Source organism: Nematostella vectensis, chromosome 5 (assembly GCF_932526225.1).
Source record: "Nematostella vectensis chromosome 5, jaNemVect1.1, whole genome shotgun sequence".
Classification (NCBI taxonomy): Eukaryota; Metazoa; Cnidaria; class Anthozoa; order Actiniaria; family Edwardsiidae; genus Nematostella; species Nematostella vectensis.
Window position 1 is genome coordinate 7,136,679 of NC_064038.1, and position 18,527 is coordinate 7,155,205.

Consider the following 18,527-nt stretch of genomic DNA (forward strand, 5'->3'; position numbering starts at 1 on the left):
CTTAGTAGTGTTGTTTCTAGAAAAATTGTAGTGGGATAACTTCGCCTGTTTAAAAAGTAGTATGAATTATTAAAAGAAGATTGTTTTCACCCATTTAACATGTCTTATGAGATTATTCTCCCATAATGATGATAGAGAAGCTAAGAGCAACATCACCTCCTTGCCGGTAGTGCAAGCGTTGTTTTTAGTAAAATTAGATTTAAGATTAAGTTGCTTGACGATTTCAATGAGTGCTAATCTATACGGACCCTCAACAAAACGCATTCTGAAAGTTTCTGTCACCCTAGAAATATACCTAGTGTGAGAAAGAACCATTTCCATGCCATCGGCTGTTTTGCAAAGGGCTTCAGAATTGCTTGGATGACTCTGCTGAATTAAGAGTAACATTTGTTTTTAAATAGTTATTTTAAACTTTCTTCAACAGTTTTCTTGCGAAAAACACGTTTGTACGAGATTCAAAGTAGTACTCAAAGGTCTTTGGTCTTTAGTGTTCTTGCTGTTTAAAGTTTTTGTCACCCTTCCTAGCAAAATATCTAGTGTGAGAAAGCACCATTTCCATCGACTGTTTTACAGAGGGTACAATTGCTTGGATGGTACCTGCCAAATCAAGAGTAACCTTTGTTTTTTAAATAGTTATTTCAAGATTTCTTCACCTATTTGTCTTCCAATAATTGAGAACAATAACAAATGTGTGGCTGACAAGGGCACTTTGCAACTTTATCATTATCTCATCAGTTACCAGAAAATTCCTTGATTTAAACGAGGCTTTTGGGATCTTTAAAGATCTCTTTTCGATCTCTTTTTTAGATCTATCCTTTCATCAGGGAGAAGAAAAATTTGCGCAAAGTCTTTCTAACTAAATGAAAATTCGAATAGTCTTGTTGGAGATCCGTTATTGATCGAAAATAGTTTGATAATGACGTAGTTTGTATAAACTTTGTAAAAGCAGCTGAGGTTGGTTTTTAGAAGCGGCAAACGACAAAACCATGTTTATGTAGCAACATAATTCAAGAAAGATCTCCTTTTTTCCGTGACTTCGGAAAAATCTGTTTTAATTTATCATTTTCGTTTATGTTGTCTTATTTCTTGCGATGCAAGATGTCACAGAGCGATGGATATCTTGTTCATGATATTCTTCTCTTAAAAACAGCTCTAGCTGTTTTTTTCTTGTAAAAGCAGCTGTAGGTTGGTTTTTAGAATCGACAAACGACAAAACCATGTTTTTTCTAGCAGCATAATTCAAGAAGGATATCTTTTTTTCGTCACTTAGGAAAAATCTTTATCATTTTTTTTTTCTCAATTCAAATACCAGACAATTCCTTGACTTGAACATGACTATTGCGGTCTTTAAAGATCTCTTTTCAATCTTTTCTTTAGATCTTGCTCCAGGTATAAGAACTATTTGAAAATTTGCGCAAAGTTTTTGTAACTAAATCAAAGTTCCAATAGTTGTGGGAGATCCGGGATTGAACGAAAATGGTTTGATAATGACGTAGTTTGAATAAACTTTGTAAAAGCAGTTGTAGCGAGGTTTTAGAAGCGACAAAAGACAAAACCATATTTATCTGTCAGCATAATTCAAGAAGGATCTCCTTTATTTCGTGACTTCGGAAAAATATCATTTAATTATCATTTTCTTTTGTATTGTTTTATTTCTTGCGATGCAAGATGTCACTGAGAATGGCTATCTTCTTCTAAGAATTTAGAATTTGTAAATGAGATTTCGTTATATATTTTCGGTTTTGAGTACTACATCGAATTCTTAGCGGTCGGAGGTACGTACCCAAAACTGTCGGATATTTTTTATTCCTTTTTACGCGAATACCCCATGACGACATCGGTATTTTAAAAATTTGTCCAGATTTTATAGCAGGTCGGAATTTAGTTCGAATTTTTCTCGAGAGAAATAAAAGAAACGAAAAGGTTTTGATCATTATGGAATTCGGTTAAACTTTAGTAGCATTCTCTTTATACTTGAATATATTGTAGTGGGAAAACTTCGCCTATTTGAAAATTCGAATGAATTATTAAGAGGTTGTTTTTACCCTCTTAACACGTCTTAATGACATTAATCCTCCCATAATTATAATGGAGATCTGAGAGCAACATTTTTCTCCTTGCCGGTAAGTGCAAACGTTATATTTAGTAAAATTTGATTTAAGATTGAGTTAAAACGTTAAAATTTGGTTCGAATTTGAATCAAAAGAAAACAAATGCAAACGTTTTGATTATTATGGAATAATTAGGTTAATCTTAGTAGTGTTGTTTCTAGAAAAATTGTAGTGGGATAACTTCGCCTGTTTAAAAAGTAGTATGAATTATTAAAAGAAGATTGTTTTCACCCATTTAACATGTCTTATGAGATTATTCTCCCATAATGATGATAGAGAAGCTAAGAGCAACATCACCTCCTTGCCGGTAAGTGCAAGCGTTGTTTTTAGTAAAATTAGATTTAAGATTAAGTTGCTTGACGATTGGTTGCCACTCAAGGAACATTTTTATTTCAATGAATGCTAATCTATACGGACCTTCAACAAAACGCATTCTGAGACTTCTTGTGTTTCAAATAATCAAAAAATACCAATGAATTATTATTTAGAATATTCACTGATGGCTGAGGTTGATTTATATAAAAAAAATTGACAAAGGTAGAGCAGCACATAAAACATAATTTTTTTAAGAAAAGTCATGCTAATCTATACGGACCTTCAACAAAACGCATTCTGAGACTTCTTGTGTTTCAAATAATCAAAAAATACCAATGAATTATTATTTAGAATATTCACTGATGGCTGAGGTTGATTTATATAAAAAAAATTGACAAAGGTAGAGCAGCACATAAAACATAATTTTTTTAAGAAAAGTCAGCTTTTCTTAAGTTTCCTAGTTTCTTGGGAAAAACACGTTTGTAAGGGAGGTACAGTATAGTAGTATTTAACGGTCTTTGGTCTCTAGTGTTCTTGCTGTTTAAAGTTTCTGTCACGCTAGCAAAATACCTAGTGTGAGAAAACACCATTTCAATCGGCTGTTTTGCAAAGCGTTTCAGAATTGTTTGGATGGAATCTGCTAAATCAAGAGTAACCTTTGTGTTTTTTCAAGATTTCTTCACCTTTTTCTTTTCCAAAATCGAGAACAATAACAAGTGTGTGGCTGACAAGAGCACTTTACAAATTTATCATTATCTCAATTCACTTACCAGAAAGTTGCTTGGCTAAAACATGACTTTTGGGATCTTTAAAGATCTCTTTTCAACATTTTTCTTTAGACCTTTCTCCTTTATCAGGTAGAAGAGCTCTTTGAAGATTTGCGCAAAGTTTTTGTAACTAAATGAAAGTTTGAAAAGTTATTGTGGGAGATCCGAGATTGAACGAAAATAGTTTGATAATGACGGAGTTTTGTTAAACTTTGTAAAAGCAGCTGTTGGTTTTTAGAAGCGACAAACGACAAAACCATGTTTATCTATCAGCATAATTCAAGAAGGATCTCCTTTTTTCCGTGACTTCGGAAAAATATGTTTTAATTTATCATTTTCGTTTATGTTGTCCTATTTCTTCCGATGCAAAATGTCACAGAGCGATGGATATCTTGCTCAGGATATTCTTCTTTCCTTTTTACTCTATTACCCCCTGAAGACATCAGTATTTTCAAAAAATTGTCCAGATTTTATAGCAAGTCGAAATTTAGTTCGAATTTTTCTCGAGAGAAATAAAAGAGACGAAAAGGTTTTGATCATTATGGAATTCGGTTAAACTTTAGTAGCATTCTCTTTATACTTGAATATATTGTAGTGGGATAACTTCGCCCATTTGAAAATTCGAATGAATTATTAAGAGGTTGTTTTTACCAATTAAACACGTCTTAATGGCATTATTCTCCCATAATTATATTAGAGATCTGAGAGCAACATTTTTCTCTTTGCCGGTAAGTGCAAACGTTATTTTTTAGTAAAATTAGACTTAAGATTGAGTTAAAACTGTTGCCAATCAAGGAACATTTTTATTTCAATAAATGCTAATCTAAACGGGCATTCACCAAAACGCATTCTGAAACTTCTTGTGTTTCAAATAATCAAAATAAACCAATGAATTATTATTTTAGAATATTCACTGACGACTGAGGTTGATTTATATAAAGAGGGTGACAAAGGTAGAACAGTACTTATAACATCATTTTTACGAGCTTTTTTTAGTTTCTTGGGAAAAACACGTTTGTACGAGATTCACAGTAGTATTCAAAGGTCTTCGGTCTCTAGTGATCTTGCTGTTTAAAGTTTCTGTCACCACAGAAAAAATACCTAGTGTGAGAAAGCACCATTTCCATGCCATCGGCTGTTTTGCAAAGGGCTTCAGAATTGCTTGGATGACTCTGCTGAATTAAGAGTAACATTTGTTTTTAAATAGTTATTTTAAACTTTCTTCAACAGTTTTCTTGCGAAAAACACGTTTTTACGAGATTCAAAGTAGTACTCAAAGGTCTTTGGTCTTTAGTGTTCTTGCTGTTTAAAGTTTTTGTCACCCTTCCTAGCAAAATATCTAGTGTGAGAAAGCACCATTCCCATCGACTGTTTTACAGAGGGTACAATTGTTTGGATGGAATCTGCCAAATCAAGAGTAACCTTTGTTTTTTAAATAGTTATTTCAAGATTTCTTCACCTATTTGTTTTCCAATAATTGAGAACAATAACAAATGTGTGGCTGACAAGGGCATTTTACAACTTTATCATTATCTCATCAATTTAGTTACCAGAAAATTCCTTGGTTTAAACATGGCTTTTGGGATCTTTAAAGATCTCATTTATCAGTTTTTGTAACTAAATGAAAATTCGAATAGTCTTGTGGGAGATCCGAGATTGAACGAACAAAATAGTTTGATAATGACGGAGTTTGGAAAAACTTTGTGAAAGCAGCTGCAGGTTGGTTTTTAGAAGCGGCAAACGATGCGGCAAACGACAAAACCATGTTTACGTAGCAACATAATTCAAGAACGATCTCCTTTTTTCGTGACTTAGGAAAAATCTGTCTTAATTTATCATTTTCGTTTATATGTTGTCTTATTTCTTGCGATGCAAGATGTCACAGAGCGATGGATATCTTGTTCAGGATATTCTTCTCTTAAAAACAGCTGTAGCAGTTTTTTTCTTGTAAAAGCAGCTGTAGGTTGGTTAGAAGCGACACACGACAAAAACCATGTTTTTCTAGCAGCATAATGCAATAAGGATCTTCTTTTTTCGTGACTTCGGAAAAATCTTTCTCATTTTTTTCTCAAATCAAATACCAGACAATTCCTTGACTTAAACATGACTATTGCGGTCTTGATCTTTTTTCAATCTTTTTCTTTAGATCTTTCTCCAGAGATAAGAACTGTTTGAAAATTTGCGTAAAAATTTGTAACTAAATGAAAGTTCGAATAGTATTGTGGGAGATCCGGGATTGAACGAGAATGGTTTGATAATTACGTAGTTTGAATAAACTTTGTAAAAGCAGCTGTAGCGAGGTTTTCGAAGCGACAAAAGACAAAACCATATTTATCTATCAGCATAATTCAAGAAGGATCTCCTTTTTTTCGTGACTTCGGAAAAATATCTTTTAATTATCATTTTCTTTTGTATTGTTTTATTTCTTGCGATGCAAGATGCCACTGAGCATGGCTATCTTCTTCTTAGTATTTAGAATTTGTAAATGAGATTTCGTTATATATTTTTGGTTTTGAGTACTACATCGAATTCTTAGCGGTCGGAGGTACGTACCCAAAACTGTTGGATATTTTTTATTCCTTTCTTTTTTATTCCTTTCTCCAGGGATAAGAGCTATTTGAAAATTTGCGCAAAGTTTTTGTAATTAAATAAAAATTCGAAAGTATTGTGGGAGATCCGAGATTGAACGAAAATGGTTTGATAATGACGTAGTTTAAATAAACTTTGTAAAAGCATCTTTAGCGAGGTTTTTGAAGCGAAAAAAGACAAAACCATATTTATCTATCAGCATAATTCAAGAAGGACTTCCTTTTTCTCGCGAGACGTGGATAATTTCTTTTAATTAACCTTTTTTACATTGTTTTATTTCTTGCAATGCAAGATTGTCACAAAGCGGTGTCTATCTTCTTGTTAGTAGTCAGAATTTGTATGAAGTTTCGTTGTAAAATTTTGGTTTTGAGTATTATAACCAATTTGTTGCGATAGGCAGTACGGTCCCAAAACTGCAGGATATTCTTTTTTTCCTTTTCACTTTTCAGATTCCGCTAGATTCAATCTTCTTGAAAATCAAATTATTTTCCATTCATTCAAGTTAAATGGAAGCAATATTTTTATATCAAAATAAAAATGTCTGAATCTGCCCGATGATTTTTTTCCTAAATTCAGAGTAACACCTAACGACACTTCAATCTTGAAGAACACGATTTGTTGGCTAAAAACCGACCAGTCAAAATCCGCGATAGATGAATCTTTATTTTACCCCAAAATTGTCCTCGCAATCTTTGAAAACAATAAATGCACTCTTGCCTACAAAGATCCATCCCCGAATTTACGCCCCCTGCTATGCTAAGTCCAAACCCTAAGGTAACTGTGAGAGGGACAAGAGGACCAGTGTTGCACAAGAATAAATTCAAAGATAGTTAATTCGAGCGCAAGCCGCACATCTTCTAAAAAAAATCAATCTGAACAAGTATATATGTATTATTAAAATCTAAAAAAAATACGAAAATTACCAAAATGAGTCTTCTATAGGGAACGTGGTATAAAATCTATTAAGTTCGAGTAGGATATCAAATGTAAAAACTAACGAAATACAATTTTTGAAATCTCAGTAACAAATAAAAACATTTTAAACACCATCATTATATTTCAGCTAAAATCACCAATGGCTACATCGAAGATTATACTGTCAATCATTCTGCTGCTATGGCGATACGTCAATGCAGATGTTTGCGATGGCTTTTTTAAGATGCCGAAATCCATGCTGAAGGGTCACGTGATTGAGACAATAACAGCAACCGAGAAAGACTGTCGAGCGATATGCAGGCGCAACAGCGCTTGTAACTCAATCAACTACATCCGTAAAACGTAAGTTATACTGATAAACAGAGAGACGGACGAACGGACAAATATGCTGACATTTTCGCGCCAATTGATCTGAATTCTGACCTTTTTTCAGGTCGCAATGTGAGTTGAATAGCGATACCCATTTTGCGTTCCCTGAACATTTCATTCCTGGCAGAGCACCTGACGCGTACTACGCTATTGTGAAACCAGTGACCAAGTGCAGTAACATGTTCTGTAGCAGTGGTATGACGTGCAAGATGCGAGAAGGCGGAAAGACATACAAGTGTGAAGGTAAATACGACATCTTATAAGGAAATGCTGTCTTGATTTTGTTCCCTAGCTACCCGGGCGTCGAATAAATTTTTGATATATCACGAGCTGGTAAATAAATCTCCAACTCACGAAAGCAGATAATAAGAATAAGCAAGTCAAAACGTTGAAAAAAGTAGGAGAAGCTACTATTAACGTAACTTTACTTATGCAAATCGCAGAAATGCAATAAGAATACTAGACGTTTCCCAGGAAAAATTGAAGAATTAACTAAGCATCTTCATTTTCATTTCCCTAGTGGAAAAAGGTCGTATGGTGGAGAACACGGCCTGGGGAAAATGCCAAGAAAGGGATAAAACAAGGCAACTGCCAAGTCTTCATTTTTTATAGATTATTTATAGATAGTTTTATTTTCGTCTCCTTGTTTCGAGCACCTTTTTGTTTTCAAATTTCCTCGCCCTCTTGTTATTTGTTAATGTCAATCCTTTATGATTATCACTTACCCTCTTGTTTTTTGTTAATGTCAATCCTTTATGATTATCACTTACCCTCTTGTTATTTGTTACTGTCAATCCTTTATGGTTATCACTTACCCACTTGTTATTTGTTAATGTCAATCCTTTATGATTATCACTTTGTTTGTAGATGTGAATGAGTGTGACACCTCAAACCCTTGCCATGTGAACGCCACGTGCACAAATACCGTGGGCTCATACGAATGCTCGTGCAAGCCCGGTTTAGTTGGGGACGGTCTTAAGTGTGCCGGTAAGTGTACAGTAAAACACTAGCAAAGACTAGACTTTGCTTTGCTCCATCAATAGCGGGACAATAAAACATTCAAAATTAGCGCCTGGAAATTCCGTCGGCAATGAGACTGAAGCTGGGATTTAAGTTCAAATAATTATCAAAATGAAATACATCAACATCTCTTCTTGCATTTTACGAAAAGAAAAATCGGAATAATATTGAAGTGTGTTTTCTCTAGAATTAAAAGTTTAGGCACTTTAGATTGGTGAAGCTTACGCAGACTGACTGGCCTAGCCCAGGGTCAAGGGGGGGGGCTGGGGGATTGCCGAGAAACCAGTATGGGACCACTGGGAGGCCTCTCTGGCCTCCAGGGTCCAACTCTCACTCCACTTAGACAGATGCGAGGCGTACGTTATACTGCGAGAATGAAGTACGAAAAAGATTACTGAAGGTGGCTGAAAATCGGCGATGTGGACATGTGAGGCAAGAGGTGCATGGACACCTACAGAAAGGTGCACTTCCAAAAGATCATTCAGGGCAGTAATCTTTCCGTGCCGTGCAAGACATGTGGTAAAGGGACTATGTCGGTAACGCGGTTGTGTTTGCCCTGCGGGGAGCGTAGGGCAAACTTGAAGCCTTGACGCACAGGGGAAGGAGCACGCCGTGCATTTCCAGCAGCTTTCACTCCATTTAGACAAATGCGAGACGTAGGGTATAACTAAACACGACATCGACATCAAAGGGGGGTTTGCAGACGCCGTCGCGTCGTTGGACTGCTTGACGCAGCCAGCAAGCAGATGCGAGGAAAAAACTCATAGTTGTCGTAACCTCGGGAAAGTCAAAAGAGATTGTGGGCTAGGCACTGACTCACGACGACATCAAACGCATGAGCGCCTAGGAAGGGAAGAAACACGAGAAGCGATACGAGACCGCTTTAGCTAGCCCTGGCAGACATCTTCCAGAAGCTTACGACCAAGCCAGTAGGCATAGCTCTGCCAATACACAATGTGGATGATGTCCACAAAGACCTCATGCCCAACTACATATCAACAACGAGCTCCGCACATTGTGTGGAAACCTTTTTCTACACTGCATTCGTTTGGTGGCTTTAGCCGTCGGGGCAATACACGTACCACAAAATGTGCTCTGATTTAGATCTAGGTGACTTGCTGTGATTTAGATCCAAGTGACTTTTTTCGATAAGATGATTGCAGATCAGATGTGGTGTGCTATGCACAAGGTCGTGGCCCGAAGACAAGTGTGCGAAGCACGGCGTCAAAAGATTCGCCCAAGCTGTCCTCCAAGGGGCTTCTGACCTAAGGAAGACTTCCGGCGCTACCCGTACAAACGATAACCGCTATCTGGAGACCGTTAGACAAGCTATACATTGCCGCCACATAGAGTTATGATGGCGGCGAAACGCCTGTCCGACGAAGAGCTCGATGCGTTCCTTCTTGCTATATATTACGCCAGATGTGGCTTCCAGGGTTCACCGCCCTACATGCTAAACTCTCAACGGCTCAGCCTCCCTAGTCCAAGTGCGCAAGTGGCTACACAACCCTCTCATCTAACTACCCTCGCTCATTTCTCGGAGCAGTTACCAAACCGCATGTATCAGTCGCCTTACTTTTCGTGCCTGCCGGCCGTGGGTACAAGTACGCCTGACTGTCGTTGACGTCGCTCCATGATATAAAACTGCCCGCCCATAAAAATCCAAGAACGCTACCGTGGTCTCCTGCAAGCTCGCTGCCATCTATGCGGAGACCCCCTCACCTGGGTGCTACCACAAAGCTCCTAACAGATCACTGCTGGAGGTCCGACGGGCTGAGCTAGAACACAACAGGAGCCAAGCTTTGGCCGAGTCTTTCAATCGCTGGTTGGCACAGCACCTATTTCTTGCGCAGCTCGAAGGAGCTCGCCTCCGGCAACACCAAGTGGTCACTACTCTGCCCATCGTCATCACGGACATGAACGCGACGACGACGCACATGACTGGCGATATATCATTTAGGTGCGTGCCTCTCAAAGCCAGAAAAAAAAAACACGAAAACTGTAACGTTTAGTTATTTACGAGTCAGACAAACGACCGCATGGTGAACGCTGCCGCGTTGAATTTAATTCACACACAGTACTCGGATGAGAATCGCGTGACATAAGTATAGCTTGACATCTCTTTTCTTTTAAGAAAAATATCATAAACTAAACAACAACTGTAACGAAGTCAAATGGATTTAATACGACAACTAATACTCATAGTTCAGAAATGTTCATGTTCTATTAAACAGATTTCTTTTTTGAGTCTGGTTCTTTATCAACAACAGTACCTTTCTGTGGTGCATTTACCACCTGTGTCTTGCTTTCTGCACTCATCTGAGCACTTGTATCTCAATCAACAGTAACTGGAAGCTCTTTAAACTTATTTGTAGTAGAAGGATACGATTTCTAATCGTCTCATTTTTATCTAAGGGTCTCAATGGTTTAGACTTAACATCATAGAACTTTTCTGTCAAAGTCTTTCTTGTGTTGCACGAAGACTTGTTTGTGACTTAAAGTGTGAAGAACTTGGTAGCTTTGTTCTCAACTTGAGATTCATCATAAGTTCAGCAGGAGACTTTCCACAAGCTAAGGGTGTGTTTCGGTAGGCTAACAATGCCAAATATGTATCCTCCTTGCTTTCTGACTGACCTTTTGAGTAAGTTTTGTGCAATCTGAACTCCTTTCTCTGCTTGTCCATTTCATTTGGGGTTATATAGATCAGAAAAAGTATGTACAATTCCATATGACTTCACAAAAGCATCAAATTCGGGAATCCGATCACTCAGTATAACACCATCAACTACATTTAACTCACCACGGAAGTGATAGTATTGTTTGAAAAATGGCTCTTGCTTGTTCCCAACCACAGTTCAAATGCTTGATCTTGTAGTTCGCTGTCTGTAGTTCGCTCATTATCTTGGCAAATAAATTTGGTAGAAAATTGCCTAAGTAGTTGACCATTGCGAAGTACCTCTGTAGCTCGACTATACATATGGGGCGGGGCATGTCTCGTATAGCATTTACCTTATCAGGATCGGGTTGGACTCCTTCTGCAATGATCTTGTCACCAAGGAACGTCAGTTCTTTAACTCTGAAACGACACTTATTTACATTTAGTTTCAATCCAACTTCTAGATGGGGTCTTACACAATCATCATGCTCACTTACTGTGTTTCGCCATACTAATATATCGAACAACTGAGCAATCGTACGATGGAAAACTTCAGGAGTGCTTGAAATTCCAAATGGCATATTTAAGAAGCAGTTTCTGCCATTGGGTGCTTTAATTGTGCAGAGCTAAGAAGTTTCTTCGTCTAAGGGAGTTTGCCAGAATCCTGAATACGGCCTCAAGTTTTGAGAAATATTTGGCTCCGGAGATGTTGTTTGTGATTCCACTTCGTGTTCAAATGTGATAGTGCTCTCTAATGATGTACTGGTTTAGATCTTTTGGATTCAAGCAAAGCCTTGGGTCACCATTTGGCTTTACTACAATTACAAGGGAATTTACCCACTCGATTGGCTTTCGATCTTTTTTACAATTCCCAGCTCGGTCAACCGATTAAACTCCTATACTGAGGGGTAAAACGTTTACTTGGGCACCTGTATCCAATTTAATCTTTGTGCCTTCTACTTGTGTCTGTATTAGCCAATCACTCACTCATGTTGGTTTCATGTGTGTTGTGTATTGCACCTAGAAAAAGATATCTGTCCTTTTCTGTTTTCCTGTCGAGCAACGTCAAACAAAGTTCCTACATGTTTACTGTTACACATACTTGTGATTGTGATTCATCATTGTGATTCTCCTTGTGGCATTTCTGGCACGTTTTATTGAATGCCAAACATTTCCCTGGGTCATGGAATTTTCCACACCTTTGACATGGGTTTGAGTCTCTTTTGTTGTCATGACACTTATATCTGGGCTTCAATTCTTATTCTCACTGTTTTCCTTGGGGTTTAATGTTATGCTTATTTACCGCATGTACCTCTTCCTCCCCTTCTTGATTGTAATGGGTTTTCATTTGCATTTTTAAAATTTCAGAATGGCTTTCCCTAGATCAAAATTATTTACTCTTAGGAACCTTTCTTTTATTTTCTTATCTAAATGCCAATCACAATTTGATCTCTTATCAGGCAATTCTCAAGTTTTTTCAAAATTGCACTGATTTTTCGTCTTGAGGTCTATGACAAACTGTTCAAAGCTTTTACTTTCCTTCTGAATTTGTGAACGGAAAATTTTTCGTACGTTCCGTTCTTCTTAGGTGTGCAATATTCTTCTAATTTCTTAATAACAACTATACCTTTCTCTTCCTCTGAGAAGGTTAGATTATTGAAAAAATTCAATTACCTCTGGCCCGGTGACCGTCAAAAGCAGTGCGATTTTCTGCTCGTCTGATTTGTTGTGAGCTTCATCTGATTCCCAGTCAGATTTAGAGGTTGTGGGGGCAGTATGCTATTCATTTTCACTCCTGGTACCATTTAATGTTTAGTTGTTTACGAGTCAGACAAACGACCGCATGGTGAATGCCGCCATGTTGAGTTTATTACACACAGTACCCGGACACGTGACATAGGTATAGCGAGACATGCAAAAACTGAAAAAAAAAAAAAAACACGAAAAACACCGTTAGAAAGGCTCTCTTAGAGGTCTCCAGTACAAGGATTGACGGCGAACGACGCATTCCTGGTGGACGGCTAGGCCTACACCATGCTAAAGAGGATCATAGAGCCCGGACAGCACGTTTTGTATTACACGGCCCGTGAATGGCCGCGTTGAGAGGAACCTGGAACACCGTGCCTTTATTCCCGTCAACTTCCTCACCTTTTACTGGCCGCCCTTGCTTCCGATAACGATGCTCGATACTAGGGTCAGGCTCAAAGTGAATGGTTGCTAGCGGGCGGGGCAATTTCCCTGTGGTGCTTGTCGAGAATGATCACATCGGCAAGGTGTTTGAGTCTGCCCCAAATCGGAAGGTTTTCACTCCTCTATCGGCTTTTCGTGTGGTAGGCAGAGGTAACAATGGTAGGGTTATATAGCAGTGCTTGAACGTTCCGACGTCTTCGGGCCATAAGCCGCTTCGCGGCGTCGCGTTTGAACCCAGGCTTTTTATGGCGCCATTTGTTGTGTCTCGATTTTTGCTCTACAAGTGGGCGTTCTACCTCTCGCGGGACTGCTTTTGCGTACATAGCGTCTGTGCACACCTCCGGGCACACCTACTTGCGCGGGAACCAGCGCAGCATGCGATTCAGTGGTATGATGTTGTATGGGAGTACGAAGGCCCGGATGTGAAACCACTGGTTGCGATGTTTACTGCCTTTGTACTGAATGAGATGCACACCGTCGGCGCGTTTGAAGTTGAGCAAACGTATTGCGGGTGGTAGCAAGGCCGCAAGTGGCCACATCACAATGACAAAATTTGTAATCAAATACTCAACTGAATTTTGGTGTCAAAATTCAGCCTCCTTATATATAGCCCTCCTCTTTAAAAGGTTAATTTTGCCCTCTTCCAATTCAATTCAGCCCCACTTTGAATTTAGCCCTTTCAAAAAAGGCCAATTTCGCTCCTTTCTAAATTTAAATTTAGGCCCGGATAAAGTAAAGTCACTGTTTATTATAAACCAAGTCGTATAATGCAAGTACTCTACATATATTTAGATACATCTTATAATGCAACATTTTCTACTAAGTCACAAAGTACCTCCTTACAGTCCCATAACTGATGGGTGATACACTGTATTTTATTCGTTAAGCTTAGATATAAAGTGTAAAAACAAACTGACGTCTGTATATTTGAACCCACCTCTATGATCTTTTTGTCTTCCAGTTGTTGGATGCGTGCTGCATTTTGCAACAAACAGTACATCCAACTTTATCCAACTCAGCCAGCCGCTTGCATGGTTTTATAGCTTTACAGTAACAGTGTGGCTGAAAATGGGCGCAGTTGACAACGGAGACCCCGCTATGATACTGACGTACGCAACGCCCGCGAAAGTGGATGCACTGACCATTGGTATCAGCAGGAATGGTAGCGCAGAGATTACGTTTGATGGATCAAAAGTGTGAGTTTTCCTTCCCAGTTCACAGAGGCCTCTTTTCTCTGTATTTCGCTTGGCTGGCGTTTGCGAGGAAAAGAGACCTCTCTGCCATGGGTCGAAACGTTGCGCATGCGTGAGCGTTTCTAAGCGATCCCATGACAGCTGTCAGACCCCTCCATTAAAAGCGTGCCAAAACCCGTACCATCGCGCCAAATCTGTCAATATGCTTTACATGGGTTTTGCCGTAAATTCTGAATCAAACTCCGGTTAGTTCTCCTCTTCGAAATGTGATATTTCTACGATATTTCTACGGAGGACGCCATTTTGAATGCTGGCTTATTATCCCGCAGCGAATATAGGCTTCACGCATGCGCTAGTCATTGTGGGTTCAAATAGTGGCTCAGATAGTGGCCAGTAAACAATGAACGGAGCATGCACTATGAACTATCAACTGATTAGGAATTCATAGCATTTTCTTTCCTTCTAGGATTGCTTGTTTCGCGTCACGGCACCCCCTCCCCCCCCCCCCCCCCCCCCCCCACACACACTCACACACAATCGCTTTTTCTCGTTGTCCTTGCTGAAGTGAATGGTATGCTGATTTAGCCCCTATTTATTAGAAACATTAGATCCAAGCCAAAACTCCCCTTTGTCTGTGAGCGTTTGTGCGTCGACTTATCTTATGTCGTTATTTTCAGTACACTCGCATCTGGTTTCACTCATAACAACACATGGCAGCATCTAACATTTATGCATATAAATGGGAAATTCCAAGTTTACAAGAACAATGTCTTACAAGGGGAGAAAACAGTTTCAGGGACCTCTGCACCCAGCACAAACGGTATCGTGGTAATTGGCCAATACCAGGGGTCAGTTGGGGGAAATTTTGACTCTTCCAAGCTGTTCTACGGCTACATGGCGAACCTGAATATCTGGTTATACGCAATTAATGATGATACTAGGGGCAAAGCTCACCAACAAGGATGTAAAGGCTCAGTACAAGGCTCCCCGAATTTGTCATGGGAGACTATTACCGGTGAAACGCTCTCAGGCGACATACAACCACAATGCGCGATGACATGCCCTTAAAACATATCAAGCCATTAATTTGATAGGCCTTATTACTTTTTAAGACACCACATCTATGCCTTAATTATTATATTTATAAGGCTTAACAACTCGTCAACATCATCATCATCACCACCATCATCGTCATAATCATCGCATATCGCCATCATCACAACCATGAACGTGATCATCAACTTTGTCACAGGAGTTTTATGACAACGTAGATAGGACAAGATAGGACAGCATCGATTTGATGCTTGCTTTATTTCCTCGTAGAACTCCCTCCGGTTCGTCTGCTCTCTGTCTCTGACTAAACCTCGGTCAGGCCATCTTCAGTGTGACTCTGACCCCTTTACATCGCCTCTGATTCTCTCTCTCTTCTGATCTCTTCTAAACTGAAATCTTATTTTCCTCTCTTCTCTCTCTCCTCCGATCTCTTCTGAACTGAAATCTTATTCCCTCTTCTTGATCACATTGTTATCGCCTCTTTATATACTATCGTGACTCTTTAGTTATTCATACGTTTTGAGCGTTACTTAGCTAGGTGTGAGAAAGGGAAAAAGTTTAAATGAGAAAAGAGCACCTGGTTTTCCAAGACTCATTAGAATCACACATTCATCACAAGGTGTTGGAAATGGTTCGCGGCAATGGTTTTGATGCTTTGGAAATTTTTTGTATTCGTGGAATTACGTGTCCCTTACTCTAGTTGCGTGACTTGAGTTGCGTGACAACTTCATCATCACGGCCATTCGTATACATATGACCAACATGTATCATCTAATGTGCATATTTTTTATCATACATGTTGTATTCATACACTGAAAACGTTATCTCTCGTTTTGTAGTTTTATTCTATTCGTCATCATAATCACGATTATTATCATTATTATTACACTCGTTATCGTAGTATTTACCGAATAATACAGAGTATAGAACAGTGTCATAAAATGAGAAATTCGATTGCGCTGCTACTAGGCAAGATTATTTAGTAGACAGCGATGGAAAACACTATTCCATCCGATACCATGCGATTAAACCAGCTCTTTTGTTTTAAAATGACGGTATTTTTTCGGGAAAAAAATTTGGATAACTATAACCAGTGGAGAGGCATAGTAGTATCATTTTCTGCATGCTTTTATTGTTAGAAAACGAGTAGGCGTTTTTTTCCTGGTTTAAGGCTGTACACAAAGCGAAATCAGTGACAAATGTCAACAGGTCAACTTTCCATAGCTTTACATTCAAGCAATACTTTACATTTGTGCTGGTTTTTACGTGGGTTGTCGCGTGCGCAGTTTTCAGCACAATTTAGTAAGGATACTTATCTTATCACTTGCCTTTGGGGTTAAAGGACCGGGGTGCACAAACGAAATTCTTGTGAAGAAAATTCAACTGTGAAAAGGCTCCGAGCGATGACGTCGCATTTGAATCTATTTTACCATGTTGGGATTTCAAAGAGATTTCTCGCGTTTTTTTAGCCTATTGTTTACAATTTTAGCATATTATTAACAATTAGAATCAGACTTCTTTTACATCTAGACTAAACCTCTCTGCATCAAATAAAAAGGTAAACAAATTAATCAGTTGCAGAACAATGTTTAGATAATTCACTAGCTTTTTAGTCATTTTTTCGTGCCTTGGACCGTGTTTTTTTTGCGAAGAAAGCAGAGGTTGATTTTCAAGATAGGCGGTTGTGATGGCCGCCATTATTCGACCATGCTTTTGCAAACGAGCTATGACGTCACTGGCAGCGATCATCAGGGAACAAAAGAACCCTTGGAGATACCTCCTCCCTCCTGGACTCTGCCAAATTTTCGTCTTTAATAAGACTTCTTCAGGGCCAGAAGAAGTCTTGTTAAAGACGAAATTTTGGCAGAGTCGAATTCCAGTTTTTGGTGTATTGTATTCATTCTTCTGGTTCACGAACACGACTATTTAGGCTTTTTGTATTTAAAGCATCATCATAGTATATACTACTTGTACCGTTATATATCAGGGGCTCATAAGTTGAGGGAATCATCTGTATCGTAAAAGAGTCTGCCCAGAAGAAGTCTTATTAAAGACGAAAATTTGGCAGAGTCGAATTCCAGTTTTTGGTGTATTGTATTCATTCTTCTGGTTCACGAACACGACTATTTGGGCTTTTTGTATTTAAAGCATCATCATAGTATATACTACTTGTACCGTTATATATCAGGGACTCATAAGTTGGGGCAATCATCTGTACTGTAAAAGTGTCAAATATATACTGTGTACAGACAGATTATAAATCGTATTAATTTTCGAACTTTAAATTCTTTAATAAAATAACTTAAAATAAAGCATCAACATTCGATGTGCTACTTCTTACCTTACTGTTAATTAACCAATCAGATAGCGAGATTAAGCGAATTCTAAACTTACTGTTAGTTACTGGCCATATAAAAAACCTTATAATAATTTAGACTCTAAGCGAAACAAAAATTCGACATCGAAACAATTATTACCTATTTTCGTTTGCAAGACATGAAAAAATGTCCTAGTAACAACGCTTGTGGAGAAAAAATAATTCAAGGCTATTAAGAAAATGTTTTTTTCTCCAGGATTAATAAATTAAAAGATAAAAATAAATCGTTTTCCCCCTTCTATAGGCCAACATTTTGGATTCCTTTAGAAAAAGTCAAATTTTCAGTATCTGTCATCTGACTGGCTAATCCGCACGTCTAAAAATAGTTTGATCCAGAGAAACGCCGTGGTTCCTAACTGATACCAAAATGTGGCGAAGTTGATTCCTCCTACTTATGAGGCCCTGGTTTTATCTACTATATCTATATAATTTATCATTTGCACAGAAAAAAAACGCTTTGATGTAAAGAGTACATGGCCGTATATACCTGGGAATACGACCAAGTACTGGACTATGCTAGGCACATAGCAAGTTGGCCAAATGTAATATGAAAAGATCAGGGAAATAAATAACATAAAAACTTCTTAAACAGTAAGTTTTTAAAAATCAAGTTCACTTACAAGTAGGCCTATAAATATCAGCTTGGTACCTATGCGTAAATGTGTAAATAAAGGAGAGGAAGAAGCAAAGTGTCTTTGTGTTGAGTAATCACTGAAATGAAAAGGTTTGGGGAAAGGGGGGTGGAGGGCCTTATTTACCCCATTTGATAGGGTGTAGCTAGAAATAGAAGTATCCCCCTTAAAAAGATATAACAATAAAAATCCCTGAGTACAACAATGCAACATGGCCATTCTTGTTTTTATAAACTTAAAAAAAAATAGTTAAGTAATTATTGCAAATCGTTGAAATTTTTCTAAAAAAAAGCCCCTTCTAACAACATAAAACTGCGCC

At 38.3% G+C, this 18,527-nt stretch overlaps 1 protein-coding gene across 1 annotated transcript; it reads left to right on the forward strand.

Annotated features, from left to right (window-relative positions):
• Positions 1 to 18,265, forward strand: LOC5503427 (sushi, von Willebrand factor type A, EGF and pentraxin domain-containing protein 1). Its single transcript, XM_001624458.3, has 6 exons — positions 1 to 166; positions 6,846 to 7,060; positions 7,152 to 7,330; positions 7,955 to 8,074; positions 13,915 to 14,149; positions 14,824 to 18,265. The coding sequence occupies exons 1-6, from the start codon at positions 107 to 109 to the stop codon at positions 15,212 to 15,214; spliced, it is 1,200 nt and encodes a 399-aa protein (XP_001624508.2). The 5' UTR covers positions 1 to 106; the 3' UTR covers positions 15,215 to 18,265.
• The last annotated feature ends 262 nt before the right edge of the window (positions 18,266 to 18,527 follow it).

What these genes read in the sequence shown, in the direction of transcription:
- LOC5503427 (XM_001624458.3), top strand. Translation starts at nt 107, where the DNA reads ATGAGATTATTCTCCCATAATGATGATAGAGAAGCTAAGAGCAACATC. An exon ending in GCAACATCACCTCCTTGCCG is followed by an intron (nt 167 to 6,845) that starts GTAGTGCAAGCG and finishes ATTATATTTCAG; the next exon opens with CTAAAATCACCAATGGCTAC. An exon ending in AAAGACATACAAGTGTGAAG is followed by an intron (nt 7,331 to 7,954) that starts GTAAATACGACA and finishes CTTTGTTTGTAG; the next exon opens with ATGTGAATGAGTGTGACACC.